This window comes from Sus scrofa, chromosome 1 (genome assembly GCF_000003025.6).
Source record: "Sus scrofa isolate TJ Tabasco breed Duroc chromosome 1, Sscrofa11.1, whole genome shotgun sequence".
Classification (NCBI taxonomy): domain Eukaryota; kingdom Metazoa; phylum Chordata; class Mammalia; order Artiodactyla; family Suidae; genus Sus; species Sus scrofa.
The window spans coordinates 200,880,253-200,901,473 of record NC_010443.5 but is presented as its reverse complement, the minus strand read 5'-3'; the positions used below and the strand labels follow the sequence as shown (position 1 = coordinate 200,901,473).

At 37.9% G+C, this 21,221-nt stretch overlaps 1 protein-coding gene across 1 annotated transcript in view; it reads left to right on the top strand.

The window, feature by feature from the left end:
* The window catches only part of MTAP (methylthioadenosine phosphorylase), a 51,436-nt gene extending 32,916 nt beyond the window's left edge, over positions 1-18,520 (top strand). Inside the window, exons 6-8 of the mRNA XM_003121879.4 lie at positions 2,172-2,411; positions 14,079-14,201; positions 17,018-18,520. Of these exons, the coding sequence (XP_003121927.3) occupies positions 2,172-2,411; positions 14,079-14,201; positions 17,018-17,056 (402 nt within the window). The 3' untranslated portion in view covers positions 17,057-18,520. The remainder of the gene's footprint in view (positions 1-2,171; positions 2,412-14,078; positions 14,202-17,017) is intronic.

Genomic DNA, 21,221 nt, shown 5'->3' with positions numbered 1-21,221 from the left:
TTAGTCTTCTGGACAGTTCTATCCATATAATAAATTTGCTCTCTCCAGGGGAGAATAAATGTATATAAAATTTTTGTTCACTTCTGAATGGGGGCAGTTTGGGACTAGGGAGAGAATATGCATGTTAGGAGGAAATCTGAGGTAGTGCTCCAGTGATACAAATAGAAGTGGGTGAGGAAAGTGCTAATTATGTAAACAGAGCACATGTAAATGTGGTGGCTGGGTGACACTTCCCAGTAATACAGTTTGGCCTCCCTTGAGACCAAATTAATTCAGCTATCATAGTAGTCTAGCCAAGTCAACAGCCCCCACAGAAAGATTTAAAAGAATATTGGGGGAAGTTCCCCTATGGTTCAGTGGGTGAAGGGTCCAGAATTGTTACTGCTATGGTGTGGGTTTGATCCCTGGCCCAGGAACTTTGGCATACCACAGGTGTATCCAAAATAGATAGACAGATAGGTAGGTAGTAATCTGAAAAAAAATCCTGGCACACTAAAGAGACACCTCAGCCTATTGCTTGTATTTTTGTTATCTTAAAATGGCATTATCTTTCCGTGTGGCAGTGCAAAGTGCTGGTTCAGGTGTCAAGGCCCCAGGGTCTATCCCAGTGTTACTGGCTGGTCCACACCCATGAGCCTTCTCTTCCTCTTCCCTGTCATCATAGTACATGCCTCCCAGAGTGATTATAAAGATACACAATGCGTGCCACTGGCCTGAAATAGTTGTGATCTTCCTTCAAACATCTCTAGAAGCACTCTGAAATTTGGCCAAGACACATAGCTTGGTTTTTTGGAATTTTTAAAGACGTTCAATGAAAACAAGCCTGGGCTAGTTATATCTTAATTTTGAAAAAGGTTGGGGAGAGCAGCAAAGGAGGGAGGAGTGATTTAAGCCTTTGTATTTATAACCTATACTCCTTAGGGAAAAGTTATTTTCAGCATACACAGGATAAATAAACATGATGTAGCATAAACCAGTCACTGTCTATGGCTTGTCATGGTTCTAAATTTGGAGTTGCTGAGGCTCGTGTTAATTCTTTCTCCTATTGCCATGATAACACATTCTTTTTAAGGAAATAGGTTAATTTGTTTATGTGGTTCACACATGTGCAGACAAGACTTTGGCCTACATTGGAGCCTTCTATTGACTTTGAGTCACTCCATTTTATGTACAGTATCCTAGAAGCCCTGACCAATTATCTGGGAAATATGTAGAAATTTCCAGCATTGATAATTGTTATAAGACCAGTTTAGCATATACATATGGTGTTCACAATGTGCCCAACACAATTCCTTGCTATATATTCCTTAGCTCATTTAATCTTCACAGTATCTGAGTTATACAGTATTATTATGCTCATTTTACAGATGAGAAAACTAAGACATACAAAAGGGTAAGTGAATTTTCAGCAGTGCTTTAACAGTTAAATGTAAAAGACTAATTTTTCTCTTTTAATTAAAAAGGAATATTGAAACACAGGTGAAGAAAAAAAGATGAAGTTAATAACCTAACAGAAAAAGTGATCAAACTTTTAAATAATGTTTCTAAAACTTATGTTTGGCCTTGTCACTAAAGGGATGCCAAGATAAGTTTATTGTTGGACAGAGTCAGCATAGCCACATTCTGTTATTACTGTATGTCTTTACAGAGGCAACAGGCAAAAGAGATTATCAAATCATGTTCTACCCCCAAAAAGCTTTCACAAAATTCTCAGGTTTTGTATAAAAGAGCAATGAGAATGAGTTTCGCAGGAGCTTAAAAACTGTTGTTTCTGCATATATCCGAAATGTGAAGGAGGAAGGAAACTTAGTATGTAGCCTTGGAGCATAAGAGCACAGACTCAAGTTCACATTCACAATCCATATTAGTCTCTTAAAGCTGTTAAGAAGTAAGATGAAAACATGTAAACAAATGCCTGGTATGTAGAGAAAGCTCAGTTTGCTCTTGTAGCTATGAGCTATATACAAGAAGCTGGGCCAGAGATAGGATTATGTAAGTGGGTAAGAGTCTGGGAAACACCCTTCTCTGATCTCAGAGGTTCTCTTTGAGGCTTGTAGGTACTAAGTATTTATAGTAAAAAAAAATTTTAAGTAATTGTTAAAATATGGGGGGAGGATAAATTAAGCCCCGCTTGGGTTTGTATGTTTTGAATTCGGTTCTTTCTGTTCTAGGTCCTCATAGAAACTGCTAAGAAGCTAGGACTCCGGTGCCACTCAAAAGGGACAATGATCACAATTGAGGGACCTCGTTTTAGCTCCCGGGCAGAAAGCCTCACGTTCCAAACCTGGGGGGCGGATGTTATCAACATGACCACAGTTCCAGAGGTGGTTCTTGCTAAGGAGGCTGGAATTTGCTATGCAAGTATCGCCATGGCAACAGATTATGATTGCTGGAAGGAGCATGAGGAAGTGGTAGGTGGAATTCCCTTTGGAACACATATGGCCTGGGTTTCCATGTGCCATAAAGGCCAGTAAGATAGTATCTTAACTGTCTCTGTTATACTCATTCCAAAAAGTGCTTTTCTACTGGGCTTTGGGTTTTTCCTTTTTTCTTTTTTTTTTTTTTTTTTTAGGCTGCAGTTGCAGCATATGGAAGTTTCCACCAGGCTAGGGGCTGAGTTGGAGCTGCAGCTACGGTCTGTACCACAGCCACGGCAAGACCAGATCCAAGCTACATCTGCAACCCATGCCACAGCTTGTAGCAATGCCAGATCCTTAACCTACTGAGCAAGGCCAGGGATCCAACTGCATCCTCGTGGACACTGTCAGGTTCTTAACCTGCTAAGCCACAATGGGAACTCCTACTAGGTTTTTAAAGTCAGCTTTTTATACATTGTCATTAGATATTACCAAATAATTTCTATAGTTCTCACTGGAAGACAAGAACAAAACACTTCACAGAGAAGAAAAAGACATTTTTATCAAAGAATCAACATGGAACAGTACATTGTAAACATGTAGGTATGCTGGGAGTCATATTGAGACTTGGCTCTTACATTAAGGATAAAGACTTTTGGTTATAAGTTATTTATACTGTGCTACTATTTATTTATTTATTTATTTATTTATTTATTTATTTATTGTCCTTTTTTTTGCAATTTCTTTGGGCCGCTTCTGCGGCATATGGAGGTTCCCAGGCTAGGGGTCGAATTGGAGCTGTAGCCGCCGGCCTACGCCAGAGCCACAGCAACACGAGATCCGAGCCGCGTCTGCAACCTACACCACAGCTCATGGCAATGCTGGTCGTTAACCCACTGAGCAAGCAAAGGCAGGGACCGAACCCGCAACCTCATGGTTCCTAGTTGGATTCGTTAACCGTTGTGCCACAACGGGAACTCCTATTCATTTATTTTTAATTTTTATTAAAGTATAAATGTATTAATTTCTGCTTTACTGCAAAGTGATTCAGTTATATATATATATACACATTCTTTTTTATTTTTTTCCACTAAAGTTTATCTCAGAATATTGAATACAGTTCCCTGTGTATTCAATAGTAATACACAGAGAACTGATACAGTAAAACCTTGCTTATCCATTCTATATGCAATAGTCTGCATCACTAACCCCAAACTCCCAGGTTACCCCGCCTCCCTGCCCCCAACTATAAGTCTGTTCTCCACAACTGTGAATCTGTTTGTTTTTTGTGGATAGGTTCATTTGTGTCATATTTTAGATTCCACATATAAGTGATATCATATAGTAATTTGTCTTTCTCTTTCTGACTTCACTTGGTATGATAATCTCTAGTTCCATCCATGTTTCTGTAAATGGCATTATTTCATTCTCTTTTATGGCTGAGTAGTATTCCATTGTGATCCTGAGTAGTATCCCATTTAGGTTGTTTCCATGTCTTGGCTATTGCGAATAGTGCTGCTGTGAACATGTGTCTTTTTGAATTATAGTTTAGTCTGGATATATGTCCAGGAGTGAGATTGCTGGATATCATATGGTAATTGTACTTTTAGTTTTTTGAGGCATCTCCCTACTGTTTTCCAGAGTGGTTGCACCAACTTATATTTTCACCAAGAAAGTGTAGAAGGGCTCCCTTTTCAGCACACCCTCTCTCCAGCATTTATTTTTTGTAGACTTTATTTTTTTATTTCTATTTTTTTTTTGCTTTTTTATTTTTTATTTTTTTTAGGGCTGCACCCATGGCAATGGAAGTTCCCAGGCATAGGGGGCAAATCAGAGCTATAGCTGCTGGCCTACACCACAGCCACAGCAACTCAGGATCCAAGACATGTCTGCGACCTACACCATAGCTCACGGCAATGCTGGATCCCCAACCCACTGAGTAGGGCCAGGGATCAAACCCACATCCTCGTGGATGCTAGTCAGATTCGTTTCCACTGTGCCACAATAGACTTTAATGATGGCCATTCTGACTGGTGTGAGGTAGTACCTCCATTATAGTTTTGATTTGCATTTCTTTAATGATTAGTGATGTTGTACCTACTAGTCATCTGTATATCTTCTTTGGAGAAATATCTATTTAGATCTTCTGCCCTTTTTTTTTTCTCCAATTGGCTTTGTTGTTGAGTTGTATGAGTTGTTCACATATTTTGGAGATTAAGCCCTTATTGGCCACATTGTTTGCAAATACTTTCTCCCATTCCATAGGTTGTCTTTTCATTTTATGGTTTCCTTTGCTATGCAAAACCTTGTAAGTTTCATTGGGTCCCATTGGTTTATTTTTGTCTCTATTTCTATCACCTTGGGAGACTGACCTAAAAAAGCACTGGTACAATTTATGTCTGAAAATGTTTTGTCTATGATCTCTAGGATTTTTATGGTGTCCTGGCTTATGTTGAAGTCTTTAAACCATTCTGAGCTTATTTTTGTTCATGGTGTGATTGTGTGTTCTAGTTTCATTGATCTACATGCAGCTGTCCAACTTTCCCAGTATCACTTGCTGAAGAGACTATCTTTCTCCCATTTCATTGTCGTCTCCTTTGTTGCAGATCAATTGACCATAGGTGTGTGAGTTTATTTCTGAGCTATCTATTCGGTTCCCTTGATCTTTATGTCTGTTTTTGTGCCAATACCACACTGTTTTGATTACCATAGCTTTGTATTATTGTATGAAGTCTGGGAGGGTAATGCCTCCTGCTGTTTGTTTGCTTCAGGACTCCTTTGGCAATTTTGAGTTTTTTATGGTTTCATATAAATTTTTGGATTTTTTTTTTCTAGTTCTGTGAAAAATGTCATCAGTAATTTGATATGTATCACATTAAATCTGTAGATTGCTTTGGGTATTATGGCCATTTTAACAGTATTAATTCTTCTAATCCAAGAGCATGGGGTATCTTTCCATTTCTTCGAATCTTCTTTAATTTCCATTATTAATGTTTTATAGTTCTTAGTATGTCTTTCACCTCCTTGGTCAGGTTTATTCCTGGGTATTTTATTTTTTGGTGCAATTTTAAAAGGTATTTTTTTATATATTCCTTTTATGATATTTCATTGTTAGTGTAAAGAAATGCAACCAAAATTAACCTTGTTTCTTGCTACTTGCTGAATTCATTTATCAGATCTAGTTGGTTTTGTGTGTAGTCCTTAGGGTTTTCTATGTATAGTATCATGTCATCTGCATATAGTCACAGTTTTTACCTCTTTCCTTCCAATTTAGATAAGTTTTATCTTCTCTGATTGCTATGATTAGGACTTTTAATACTATATTGAATAAAAGTGGTAAGAGTAGACATACTTGTCCCAGAATTTAGAAGGAAGGCTTTCAGCTTTTCTCTGTTGAGTATTATATTGGCTATGGGTTTGTCATAAATGGCTTTATTACATTGAGATGAGTTCCCCGTATACTCCCTTTGGTAAGAGTTTTCGTTTTTAGGGCTGCACTTACAGCATATGGAAGTTCCAAGGCTAGGGGTCAAATCAGAGCTACAGCTGCCGGCCTATACCACAGCCACAGCAACACAAGATCTAAGCTGTGTCTGCGACCTACATCACAGTTCACCCAACACCAGATCCTTAATCCACTGAGCAAGGCCAGGAATTGAACCTGCATCTTCATGTATTGTAGTTGAGTTTGTTAACCACTGAGCCACGAAGGGAACTCCCTGGTAAGAGTTTTTATCATGAATGGATGTTGGATTTTGTCAAATGCTTTTTCTGCATCTATTGAGATGATCATGTGATTTTTGAGTTTCTTTTGTTAATGTGGTGTATTACATTGATTTGCATATGTTGATCACAACCATCCTTGTGATCTTGGGATGAATTCCACTTGGTTGTGGTATCTGATTTTTATGTTTTAGCTTGTGAAAATTTTGTTGAGAATTTTTGCATCCATATCTGTGAAGATACTGACTTTTTTTTTTTTTGGTCATATTTTTATCTGGTTTTGATATTAAGGTGATAGTGGCTTCATAGAATGTCTTTGGGAGTTTTCCCTCCTCTTCAGTCTTTTGGAAAAATTTGAGAAGGATTGGTAAAATTCTTCTTTGTAAGTGTGGTAGAATTCACCTGAAGCCATCTGGCCCTGGCCCTCTGTTTGTAGGGAGTTTTTCTTACTACAAATTCTATTGCACTTCTAGTGATTGGTCTGTTCAAATTATCTATTTCTTCTTGATTCAGTTTTGGAGGTCTGTTTCTACAAAGTTGTCCATTTCTTCTAGGTTGTTCAATTTGTTGGCATATAAGTATTCATAGTATTCTCAAAGTTTTTTTTGTATTTCTGTGATATCAGTAGATATTTCTCCTTTTTCATTTTGTGTATTTGGGTTCTCTCTTTTTGGTGAGCCTGGCCAGAGGTTTGTCAGTTTTGTTTACACTTTAAAAGAATCAGCTCTTGGTTTGATTGATTGATTGATTGATCTTTTTGCCTTTTTCTAGGGCCGCTTCCCATGGCATATGGAGGTTCCCAGGCTAGGGGTCTAATCGGAGCTATAGACGCCGGCTTATGCCAGAGCCACAACAACTCAGGATCCGAGCTGCATCTTCAACCTACACCACAGCTGGCAGCAACACCAGGTCCCTAACCTACCGAGCAAGACCAGGGATCGAACCCACAGCCTCATGGTTCTCAGTCGGATTCATTAACCACCATGCCACAATAGGAACTCCCTATTTTCACTTATTTTTTTATATTACTCAATGACTTTATTACATTTATAGTTGTACAATGATCATCACAACCCAATTTCTATTGTTTTAAAATCTCTACTTCCTCTTTGATCTTTATAATTTCCTTCCTTGTTTGATTTGTTCTTTTTCTAATTCTTTTAGGTGGTAGGTTAGGTTGTTGCTTTGAGATTTTTCTTGTTTTTTAAGGAAGGCTTATATCACTGCGCACTTCTCTCTAAGAACTTCTTTTCTGGCATTACATAGATCTTAGGTGGTTGTGTTTTCATTGTTGTTTGTTTCAAGGTATTTTTTAATTTCCTTTTTGATTTCCTCACTCACGCATTGGTTTTTTGGTAGCATATTGTTTAGTCTCCATGTAATTTTTTTTTTCCTCATTTATTTTTCTGTGGTTGATTTCTAGTTTCATGCCATTATGGTCAGAAAATATGCTTGAAACAAATTCTGTACTCAACTTTGTTGAGGCTTGTTTTGAGCCACAGTATGTGGTCAATCCTAGAGAATGGTCCATGTGCACTGGTTTTTTTGGATGTAATATCCTGAAGCTGTCAGTTAAGTCTAACTGTTCTAATGTATCATTTAGGATCTCTGTTGCCATATTGATTTTGTATTCCCATCAATTTCTCCCTTTATGTCTGTTAGTATTTGTTTTATGTATTTGGGTGCTCCTCTATTAGGGGTGTATATGTTGATGAGTGTAAACTCCTCTTCTTGTATTGATCTTTCTTTATAGCCTTTGTTTTAAAGTATATTTTGTCTGATATGAGTATTGCAACCCCCACTTTCTTGTCATTTCCATTCACATGAAATATTTTTCCATTCCCTCACTTTCAATCTATGTGTGCCCTTTGCATTAAAGTGGGTCTCTTATGGGAAGCATCTTGTAGGGGTTTTTTTGTTTGTTTGTTTGTTTTGTTTTTGTTTTGTTTTTTAATGCAATCTGCCATTCTGTGACTAGTCAGAGCATTTAGCCCATTGACATTTAAGGTGATTTTGATAGATATGTATTTCTTGCCATTTTAAACACTGTTTTTCCCATTAATTTTATATTTCTTCTTTGTCCCCTTTTCATTTTTCTTTTTGTGACTTGATGATCTTCTTTTGTATTATGCTTATGTTTTCTTTGGGTTTTGTGAATCTGCTGTATGTTTTTGATTTGTGGTTGCTCAGTTTTTCAAGTATGTTAAACCCCTTCCTATATCTGATTTAGACTTGTAGTCATATAGGCTTAAACACAGTCTAGACAAAAAGCCCCTAAATTTTCTTCCTGTCCTCCCCCACGTTTTATGATTTTGATGTCCTCTTTTACATCTTCATATTCATACTTTTTCCTGTTCATTGTGGTTATCATTGCTTTCACAGACCTTTTCAAATATTTTTTTAAATCTTTGTACTGGTTTAAGCAGTTTACTCCCTGGTTGTGATATTTCTCATTCCTATAAATTCTTCATTTCTAGCTCGAGAAGATCTTTCAATGAATAGGTTTAGCATAGCTATATTCTTTTAGTTTTTGCTTGTCTGAGAAATTATTTCTCTCTTCTATTCTAAATGATAACATTGCTGGGTAGAGTATGCTATGTTGCAGGTTTTTCTCTTTCAGGACTTTGAATATATCTCGCACTCCCTTCTGGCCTATGTTTCTGTAATCAGCCAATAGCCTTATAGGGGTTCCACTGTAATTAACTTTTTGTTTTTCTCTTGCTGCTTTTAGAACTTCTCTTTAACTTTTGCCATTTTTATTATATATCTTGGTGTGTGTCTGTTTGGGTTTATCTTGTTTGGAAACCTCTGCTTGCTATATTTGGATATCTGTTGCCCTCTGTTCCTGTTTCCTTCCTGTCTTACTTCAGCCATAATTTCTTCAGATAAATTTTCAGTCCCTTTTTTCTCTTTCTTCTCCTTCTGGGATCTCTATAATGCAGAGATTGACACACTATATTATCCTATAGGTCTCTTATATTGCTTTCATTTTCTTTTCTTGTGGGTTTCTGTCTGATGTTTTAATTGAGTGATTTCCATTCTATCTTCTAAATTGTCCTGCATTATTTTTCAATATCTACCATATTTATTACTGTCTCCTACTTTTTGTCCTTGTTCTTTGTTCCTATTTTCATGTCCTACTTTTGTCATTAACATATAGTTGATTCATAATGTTGTGCCAATTTCTGCTGTACAGCAAAGTAGTAACTCAGTCATACACACACACAAACACACACACACTCTCCTATATTATCTTTGATCATGGCCTGTTTTAAGAGATTGCATATAGTTCCCTGTGCTATAGAGTAGGACCTCATTGTTTATCTATTCTAAATATAATAGTTTGCATCTGCTAACCCCAAACTCTCAGTCCATCCCACTCCCTCCTCCTTTCCCCTTGGCAACCACAAATCTCACTCTGCATTATTCATTCTCTTATTCATTGCCTTTAATTCAGCTTTCATCTCTGCAAATGAATATTCCAAGTTTTCATGGCTCTTCCTTAGTTTCTAGTTCCTTTTTAGAGTAATCTGCATTTCTGTTGATGGCCTTTCTTGATTCCTTCATTATTTTCATTATCTCCTTTTTGAACTTGGTGTCTGTTTGACTAAAGGGGTCAGTTTCATTGTTTGTTCCTTCTTGGGAATTCTCTTTGGTCTTTACCAACTGGCAGTGTTTCCTTCTTCATTTTACTAATATTTCTCTTAACCTGTGAGTTTAGGAAAAGCAATTATCTACTGTAGCCTTGGCTATTTTTATGCAGGAGCATTCCCTGCATAGTTTGCATGAATTTAATATTTTTGGCATGAGGGCTGGTTTCAGTATTGATGCCTTCCACCTCATTCCTCAGAGTGGGCCTTCCACCTTATTCCTCAGTGTGTGCCCTTATCCTCTTGATAGGGGTGTGCAGATGCAATGGTCCTCATGCGCTCCCAGGACCTGTGGCATGGGGACTGCAATTGGTTCATGCTTCTCTCTCAGGGCAGATGGCAGCCTGCACCCTCCTCTAGAGCCCATGATGGCTCATGCTTACCCCCAGAGTTTGTGTAGGCAGTGTTAGCTGTGAGCTGTTAGCTGTGAGCACATGCACATGCACATGGTCCCTCCCCTCATGAGCCACCCATCAAGCCTTGCCTCTTTGGGAGCCCAGGCTTCTTCCATGTACCCCTTTGGCTGCCACTGCTCAACACTTAAGCTCCTTCAAGCTGTCTCCACACAGCCAACCCCAATGCTCTCCCCAGGTCTGACCTCCAAGCCCAAGCTTCAGCACCCAGCCCCTGCCTGCACTATTATATGTGCATCTCTGGCTGGGGAGAACAGGACAGCAGGATTGACCATCTATGCAGGCCTTTCTCTGTTTTGCCTACAGCAAACCAGTTGCTGCACTCCACTCCAAGGCACTGAAGAACCCCCTCTGTCCCAGCTGATCTCCCTACTGAAGGAACTTTCCAGGATGCGGGAACCTTTACTCTTTCACAGCTCCTTCTCAGGAGCACAGGTTCTATCTTCATTCTTTTTTTTTTTTTTCCTCTCTTTTCTTTCATTTTACCAAGTTACATGGAAATGTTCTTGCCCTATCAGAAGTCTGAGATCTGCTTGCATTCAGTAGCTGTTTCATGTGAAACATTCCACATGTAGATGCTTTTTGTTTTGTTTTGTTTTTTGTCTTTTAAGGGCCGCACCCACACCATATGGAAGTTCCCAGGCTAAGTGTCAAATTGGAGCTGTAGCCGCCAGCCTGTACCAAAGGCACAACAATGCAGGATCCCAATTGTGTCTGTGACCTACACCACAGCTCACAGCAACACAAGATCCTTGTGAGCGAGGCTAGGGATAAAACCCACGTCCCCATGGATACTAGTGGGGCTCGTTACTGCTGAGCCACAATGGAAACTCTATTGGTGCATTTTTGATATATCTGTGGGAGGAGGGGAGCTCCATGTCCTACTCCTCTGCCATCTTGATCATCTCTCCCATTACTATTTATTACATAGGAAAACTTACTTACCTCTTTTTGGTAATAGAATACTATTAATATCTGTAACCTATCATGGATGAGTACCACGCTAGGTATAAGAATACCACAGCAGGTAGACAAGTCCATGAGGAGCCAACATTCTGGGGTTTTGAGAAGCTGGGTAGAGATCAAGCAAATCATCCTGAGAAGGCTCAGGGTTATAAAAAGTAGTGTGGTGGGATACAGAGGTACATATCCAATTGGCACATCCAAATACTTGAAGTCCGGGGAGCCTTCCTGATTTAGGTGTGATGAGGAAGATGGCCTTGCTTGAGTGGAAAGGAGGGAGGCAGGGCCATGTAGACCATGTAAGGATTTCGGATGGGAGGTCAGTGATGGTTTTTAGGCAAGAAAGACAGCAAGGTCCAGCTACTATTTGAGGATACTGGGCCACAGAGGTCAGGCTTTCAAAACAAGTTTTCTTTGTGGAAAACTTCAGACATTTACAAAATACAGTGTCTAGTATTATGAATCCCCAGTTACCCATCATCCAGCTTTCCACAATTATTAGCCATGGCAAATCTTGTGTTTTATATATACGCCCATACCCTCATTAATTTGAAGTAAATTTTTCTAAACGGTTTCTCTTAAATTTTAAAAAAACCCAACACCACTGTTGTATGAAAAAATATTAATTCCTTAATATAGTCAAATATCCAAACTTTTCACATTTTCTCTTGTCTCATAATTTTTAACTGTTCAAATCAGGGTCCCCTATAATCCATACATTGCATTTGAATAAAATGCCTCTTAAATCTTTTAATCTAATATTTCCCTTCTTTTCTTTTCATTCCTTGCATTTTACTGGAAGAAACAAGATGATTTCTCTTGTCATTTATCTCATTTTAAAAAGAGAAAGGGAAAAAAACTACAGTCAAGTTTTGAAGGAAGAACAGGGGTGGCTATTCTGAACACATTCAGGGGAATTTACCACCATCTCACAGCTGCTTATTTTACCACTCAGTTTCATGTAAAACAAGGTGAGATATTCAAGCTGCTTGTCCATCCTTGTGTATGGAGTTTGGGTCATGGATGAACACAGATTCATGGCTTGCATGAATGTCTTATCCTGGCTCCTCAGTGTAATAATAAACTGTTGCCAACTCCTAGATTGTTATATAAGAGATTTGTAAATCCTGACCCAACATAATATCTGACTTGGCAGCTTTGGACACGTAAGGGTCACCTCAGCCTCATGGTATTGAGAAGCTATTTCCAGTTAATAGAAGACGCCAGCCTTTGCCACCCCCCAGGAGCAGATTGCTTCCTGCCTGTGGCTTTCTGTTCAATCTAATAACATTTGTCTCCTCTGCAGAGCTAATGGCGCTTTCATTTAGTGGGCCACATGAGGTTTGGAAAACAGTCAATTGGAGTTACTTCAGTTAAAAGCATAAAAACTAAGCTCTGTGTAAGTGGTAAGGCACAAAGGCAAATAATGTTAAATGCCACAAGGAAAGCACAAAGATGGCATCACTTCAGTCAGCTATATGTATCATTACGCTTTAAACCAGATGTGCAGCCTGGTTGGCAAGAAGGTTTTAGAGATGCCTAAACTGGGTGGGAATTGAAAAAAACTTTTGAGATTTAAGCTGGATAATGGACAGAGGGTTAGAATTTATTGTCAGGTTAGTATAAAGGGCATTTTGGGTGGAGTGCAACAGCAGAGAAAAAGGAGATCAGAATCTATATCTAAATATCAGCCACAAGGAAAAGTGTGAGAAAAATGGTAAAATGAAGTAAATCTCTTAGATGCTTCATGAACCTGCATTTGAAGATTTCACCTAAAACATGTCTGTACAATACCTGGCAGGCACCCAACTGGTCATCGCTTTGTGCTGTGATCCCTTCCCACAGTGATGGGACTCCCCTCTGCTACAGTGCTCATCATCTCAAAGTTGGTAGAGGGGTCTGGACTTTATCCTCTAGGAAGTACGAAGAAAGGTGTAATCATTGTGCCCCTAAATCTTAGGTATCTTCTCAGCATAGTGCAGCATGACAGGTACTCTCTCCAATCATCTGTTTTATACTTAAAATTTTTTTCAGCTTCCTTATGAAGCAATTTTAGTCATTTATTAGAAACCGGCAATGTTATGAGCTTCCATGAATCCAGCATCCAGCTTCAACTATAAACATACCAACTTAAGGCCAATCATATCTCATCTATACTCTGATCCATAATTTTATCTATAAACATTTTAGGAGACATCAAAAATAACCACATAACCGTTACCATATTTCAAAAATAATTCCTTTATATTCAGGCAATGTTCAATTTTCTAGTTATCTCAACTAGTATAAATGATTTTTTTCTTAAAGGTGTTCTTAAAAAAAAATCAGTTCATTTGTCCTGTGGAGTTTCCCACAGTGCAGATTATTGAAATGATCTCTCCTTAGTGTAGTTTATCAAATTTCTCACTCCTGTGTATTTTCAGTAAATTGGCAGCTGGATCTAGGGATTTGATCAGATTCGGATACTAGAATTCATAAGGAAGCTCATTCAAGTGATTTGTTTCTGTGTTTGGTTTGGGTTTTTTGGTTTTATATTAAGAGCCCATCCATTAATTCACAGGAAGCTATAAAAATGTTGATACTTTCATTCCACAGTCTGTCTTTATTAGCTGGATGACTTCTCTAAAGAGAAATGTGTTTATTTTCTGATTTATCCAATATAGCAACAGCTTAAAAAGTAGAATCCATTCTATGGACATAAAGAGAAGAGCCATAATCTTTCTAGACTGTGCTAACACATTATACATCTGAGGAAGTTTCTCAGACACCATATTGAATGGCACTGGTGCTTTTCAGAGATGTCATTAGGTTTCTCCAAGACCTCTCCACTGTTAAATGCAGAGCTTGGGCTCAGGGGATGGAAACCAGAGTAAACTGACTTCAACAGATCTGGTAAGAACTCAGGAAAATGTTCTATGAAAACTAGTGGGATTTTCAATTGCTGGTAATATCCTGTGCTATTGTTTCTCTAGGTTTCAGTGGATCGGGTTTTAAAGACCCTGAAAGAAAATGCCAATAAAGCCAAAAGTTTACTTCTTACTACCATACCTCAGATAGGATCCATGGAATGGTCAGAAACCCTCCATAACCTGAAGGTAAGTACCTCAGCTACCTGCAGGCAGACACTTCCATAGTCCCTTAGCTGCTTTTTCTCTTACTTGCATTTCACCCTGGATCCCTCAATGTACTTTATACTGGCCTAGATGTTTTCTGTAAATTGTCATGCCATATACTACCATATTAACCATTTGTGAAACTGAGTAGTCATATATTCTGGCTGGTAATGCAAGAACATTGGAAGTGGAGGTGGGGGATTTTATTATTTAATCTAGGTTCTCGACATTGTCCTGCTTTGCAGTGTATCCCTAAGTCTTACTTCAGAAGATTGGTAGTAATTGCTCTGCACATGGATTACACTGCAGGCAAAAATGTTCTCTTTGGCAGATCCATGCACAGTGTTGGCAGCCGTAAAAGCCAAAACACATAGCAATACTAAAATGGTGCCAAGGAATGTCTACTTAACGGTTAATGTTGCATCAAACTAAGACAGTAATTAATGATAAACATGTCATGTGCTGCAGATTGGTAGCTTTTCAGTTCTAGTATTAAATCCTTGATTATAATTTGAATTGACTACTGAGCTGAAAGATGTATTTTTTTTTTTTTTCTCCTTAGTGCCACACATACGGCATATGGAGGTTCCCAGGCTAGGGGTCTAATCGGAGCTGCAGCCACTGGCCTACACCACAGCTTACGGATATGCCAGATCCTTAACCTGCTGAGTAAGGTCAAGGATCGAACCTGCAACCTCATGGTTCCTAGTCAGATTCATTTCCACTGCAGCATGATGGGAACTCTCCAGAGATGTGTTTTTTATCTGGACATCTTGTAACTCTCTTGGTTAACTACCTTTGATAAAGAGCAGCCTGAAATTGATCAGATGTTATGTTCACCTAATATCCAAAGAGGGTAGCCAGCACATCCTAAAATCTCCTAAGCATACCTCTACTGTTAGGTCTTATGACAAGTGGTTGAGAGAGGATTTGAAAAGTCGATAATAACTCTCTCCACCTGAATTATCTCTGAGGAGCCCTGGAACAAGAACCACAATTTTAGTATGATGAGGACATCATCTGATAAATAAATGACTGCCAACTGATGGGCATGGAGGGGACATGATTTGTAGCATCTGCTAACTGATGTGGTATAAATGCTCTTGCAGAGCCAATTTCACACTACCAACATGAAGCCACTGGTAAACTGGGAAGTGATACACAGAGTCAGTTTTTATAAGCTGGTACAAGTAGGTTCCAGCACATCACTGTAATAAGGTGCCTCTCAGCCTTGAGGATTGGCAAAATCAGGAATATTGGAATTTATAATCTGTCTTCCATTACAGACTTTAAATCCATAAGACACAGGAAACACATCTGTTGGTTTCTGCCTATATACCGAGGAGATGAATGTTCTTTATGGAGTATTCCCCCCCCAAAGTATTTCATCATAACTGAAATACAGGCAGCCCTTATTATAATGATGACGAAAAGGAAAACAGAAGCAAATGCTAAGAATGTTAAGCGTTGAGAATGTCAGTTTGGACTACAAACAGTTACCTTTTGCTGAACATGAGTATAATGTGACAGGGCAGCAGGACTGGTTTGTCTAAATAAACACTCTATTAATTGTCAGGAAATGTGATTCACTTTTGCTGCAGTTGAGGCTAATGTTATCTGCAAGATTGGATGGTGTCTGGTTTGGTTTGGGTTTTTTTTAAGGTTTCTGATCCCACTTTGACTGTAGTCTTTGGTCTCAAGTATCTTGAACTTAAGATACTTTCTCAACCAACAAGTTTATTATTTCAACTTCATTTTTAAGTAAAAATGTTTGGATAATAAAAGTCAGTATTCTTCTGGGCAGCTCCTGAAAATGTGTGTAAAATTGTGTTTCTGCATATATGCCTTTTTTAAGAGGGAAAATGAATTGCTGCTCTAGACAAAACTGAGAATCATGGCCTCCATTCTATAGCATTAAGGAGCACCATACTAATAATCCCTTATTCCAGGGTAGTAGTTTCAGCTCTCAGCACTACAGTGTGTATCATTAATTCACTCATTAATTCACTTCAGAAAAACTTAGCACCTGATGTATGTCGAGCTGTGGTTTACACAGATAACTAAGATTTGCTGTAATGAATAAATTCCTATTCTATTTGTAGATACAAGCATATTAAAATTTCAATCACTTTTTTCAGTGGGATAAGGTGAATGATGGGGGTTGCATAAACAATCCAGGCTAGGGGGTGGTGTATAAAATGTGTCCTAGTGGATGTAAAAGGGGCAAGGGCATAGAGATAAGTGAGAATCAGAACAGTTCTGTGAGATAAACATTCTGAGCCTCACTTTACATGAAGAATGAGGAACTAACAAGAGTTATGCTCAAAGTTCCACATCTGATTAGTGATTTTTTTTTTTTTTTTTAAGCACCGTACCCAATGGCATATAGAGGTTCCCAGACTAGGGTCGAATTAGAGCTGTAGCTGCCAGCCTACACCACAGCCACAGCAACTCAGGATCCAAGCCACATCTGTGACCTACACCACAGCTCATGGCAATGCCAGATCCTTAACCCACTGAGTGAGGCCAGGGATCAAATCCACCTCCTCATGGATACTAGTTGGGTCGTTAACTACTGAGCCACAATGGAAACTCCTGATTAGTGATTTTCAAACTTTGGTGAACATGAGAACTTTCTGGAGTGTCAATTCAGTGTGTATTCCATGAGTCTTCACTCTGTAAAATCTAACTCTGTTAACAAGCACTTCAAGTGTTATCATGCCCTATAAGCATGAAAAACCCCTGCCTATAATATCTGTTTGGTTAATCATAACGTGTACCTGCTTTCTTCCTTTCAGAAAATGGCCCAGTTTTCTGTTTTGTTACCAAGACATTAAAAACAAGGAGACTTTCTAACTCCAGTCATTGGGAAATTCCTGCTTAACTTGTGAGAACATGGAAAAGACATGGAGCTTTTGTGCTCTTGCCCCCTAAGGAAGAACAAGTGATAAGACAAGACTTTGCTCACATCAGAGATGCCTTCTAAAAGACCTGGACAGCTTCAAATAATAAAAGGAAAGCAAATGAGCAGTAAAATGTAGGGAAAAGCTTACACTTTAGAAAAAAGACAAAAAGATCATTTCATCATTTCCCCATTAAATTTGTAACAATAAAAGAGTAGGCAGTAACATCCAGTTTCTTTGTTGCCAAGGAATGTGAAGAAGAAATAGTTCTTGAGCTATTTATTGACATGACTATAAATTGGTAGAATCTTTTTGGAGGGCAATTTGGTAAAATACATCAAAAGGCTTGAAAATATTTAACATCCTTTGTGCTGGTTACTCCTAGGAATTTATCTTTAAGAAATATCAGAGATACATACAAATAATTATGTATAAAGAAGGGTGTATAACATACTATAGTAGCAAATATTCAAAACAATCTGAATATCCAGCTGGAGGTAAATTATCATTAAGCTCTAATCAGACTGTGAAGCAGCCAACTGAAGATCATGTTTTCACATAATATTTAATGGACTAAAGAAATGGTTGATGTATAATATGAAATGAAAAAGGGATATGTAACCATTTAACAGTACTAATTTGTTTTAAAAATTCTACATAAATATGTACTAAGACTAGAAAGAAATATATATATATAATCTTTTGTTATTGTATTTGGGGGGATACTAGATAATTTTGCATTTTCTTTATATTTTTCCATGTCTTCACATAATTCACAATGAATATAATCAAATAATAAAGTTATTTTAAAAATAAAAATGGATTTAGAAAGATCCACTTGTGGAAACAGAGTTTCTGGTAATGTAGCAAAACTTAAGATGGTAATACTAAGAGGTGTTCTGTTTACTAAGAGGTGTTCTGTTTGAGCTTCATCTTTTTGTTACAAAAAATGATCATGACTATATAGTCAGAACAATACTTGGGTTTGCAACAACTTGAGAAAAGCTAGCTGTTTAATACAGATCTAATCTTAATTTGTTTAAGAGACTGTATACACACATTATAGTGTGTCATATTTTTAAAATTGATATTTGACTTTGTTTCTACTTGTTTTATGATTTGATGAATTACTTTAAATGAGTTCATGGGGTTTTTTTAAATAAAGAAAATGTGAGCTTCTTACTGTTTTTTGTCAAGTTTATAGGAATGTGTTTTGTTATCGCAGGGAGATCATTTTTTTCCCTCAGGATTATTGCCCCTCACTGTTGTCTTAGTCCTTTAGGGATGTATCTCTTGTCTGTTTTAAGAGTCTATAGAATAAATATATTTCTGTCTTAGAAGCTGTCTTTAAGATAATGAGCTGCTAATTGTAAACAATAAACCAGTTACCTTTCAGCATGAATGCTGAGCTGTTTGGGTTACATGGGAGTATGGCTCTTGGATTCTCTGATGCAGGAGAGTCAACTCTTCCTTGCCCGTGAGAGCCACAGAGGACCTAATGGGTCTGAAACCAGGGTTGTCTGGCTCTATACCCTATGACTGTTTTCACTGCCGTATAATATATACTATGCCTTGCTTTCCTTCATTCTTGGTACATGTCTGAGAATCTCAGAGCCAAAACGTGGGCATTTGCTGCCTTCAGGAAATACAGTGCTTCTCAAATTACAGAAGTACTTTTCTTGACCTGGTAGCCTTTTCTTGCAACCTCATTTTCAGACTTCTCAAATGGAGTATACAGTACTCTTGTTATCCATCATTCCTTAAAGGAAATAATATAATTTTCCTCATACCTATTCTAAGGACTTGCTGACCATTTCTTCCTGGAGTGCTTCTCACTTCTATGGTACTTCACTCCTTTTTTTTTAGCTACAAAAATAAGTGAACACTGTGATAGGTTTTTAGCATTTTGAAGTTTCCTCAGTGGATTGTGGGCATAATGGAAAAGTTCTAGCTTAATGAACTAAGTTGGAAGAGTGCTGAGTTACTAATTAGTACATCTGTATCTACTTAGAAATGTTTATTGGCATTATGAGCTGCTTATTTTTGTTTTATGTTTTTAATGATTTTGATGGTGATATACCAGAACAGTTCATATGTAGAGTCTTAATCTAAAAACAGTGGAGATGGCTGAAACAGCAGGGTTACATTTGAGACCTGAAAATACTTTGCAGATTAGCCTTGGTGCACACTGGATTTGTTTATAATAGACCAAAGCTTAAGAATGGCTAAGATTCTCAGTGGTGTAGGGGAGTTTAAATAAGGTGCACCAATTCAAATAAATAATGTCTCTATGTGCCAGTATAGAACAAAAAAAGTGGAAATCAGAAAAATATGTAAAGTAAAATAAGAATGCAGTTTATATGGGCAGTGGATAACATATTTATGCTTTCTGTCCATAGTTTCTGGAAAAAAAGCTGAGTGATAACCTCTGAAGTATGAATCAAGAGACCTACTGTCTACCTCAAACCTTTTTGTACTGTTTGAAATTTTTACCATAAGCATATACCCTTATAGTTTGTATATTTTGAGGAATGGAGAACAGAGGAGACCTTGCTTTGTAGCAGTTTGTATGAAACATAATTTTCTTAACCTGACATTGAATTATTTTAGTCATGTCAGGGACACTTGTGTCCAGTTCTGAGCATAACTTTCAGGGGAACGCTGACTATCTAAAAAGCACCAATAAAAGTATATGGAAACTGGGAAGACCATGCCACACATATAATGGTTCAAGGAATTGATGTGTCCAACCATTTAAGAGAAAATCTTAAGTGAGCATTTGTTTTACTTTTTATAGCCACACCAGCATATGAAAGTTGCTGGTCCAGGAGTCAAATCGAAGGTGCAGCTGAGGCCTACACCACAATAACACAGGATCCAAGCCACCTATGCTACAGCTGTGGCAACACCACATCCTTAACCCATTGAGCAAGGCCAGGGATCAAGCCCACATCTTCAGAGAGACAGTGTCAGGTTCTTAACCCGCTGAGCCACAATGGGAACTCCCTAAGTGAGCATTTTAAATCTTTAAAGGCTGTCATTATAGACTAACCTATCTAACGACTGGGAAAACTTCCGAAAAAGCAGAAAACATGACTTTCAATTACTGTGGGATCTTCTGTTCCCTGTACTTAGCACAACATGAATGAATATTTGTGTAAATGAAGATCTGATCCTATCTTTCATACATAAAACCCTTCATCAGTTCTTCAAACACCTCTCCCTCCATCTTGACTTTCAACAAGTGACTTCAGTTTGTTCTTCACTGACAAAATTAAGGCATCACCAGAGAACCTCTAGGCATACCACCCCATTACCCTTCCCCAAACTCTTTCCCCCCTCTTGTTATTTATGATAAAAGTGTGGTACACATCAACTTCACCTGGAAGGCTTTTTAAAACAGACTGCATGGCCCCACCCTAGAGTTTTCTTTTTTTAAGTCATCATTCTGGGACATCATAAATCATAATCTGGTGTTCCTGGCCATCCTGAAATTGTGCACATATTTTGGTACTGGTGTCTCAGTACCCCTTTCTATGTCTGTGCATCTTCCAGGCTCTAATGAGCTTGTTGACTGCTACTCCCAACAAAACCCATTCCTTTGGTGAACAGGGAATTCTGAGAAAAAAAAAAAGGTTTTTTTGTTTTTTATTTTTTTAATACTTTGAGGTCAACAAACTTGTAACTTTAATTCTTTTGTCCTTCTCTGGAACTATTAGAGTGCCATCTAATCTCTTCCACACAACACAATTTTGATACTTGATGCCAACCTATCTGTCCTCCCAAAAGGCCTTTTGTCTGAGCATCTTTAGTTCTTTATTTTTTCCAGTGTTATTGAGATATAGTTGACATACAGTTTTGTAAGTTTAAAGTGTTCAGCTTAATGACTTGACATAATGTATATATTGCAAAGTAATTACCACAATAAGTTTAGTTAACATTCATCACCTCATACAGTTTCCTTGTGAGGGGAACTTTTAGCTACTCCCTTAGCATCTTTCAAATATACCATAAAGCATTGTTAACTGTAGTCATCATGTTGTACATTACATCCCCAGTACTTATTTATCTTATAACTGGAAGTTTGTACATTGACCAC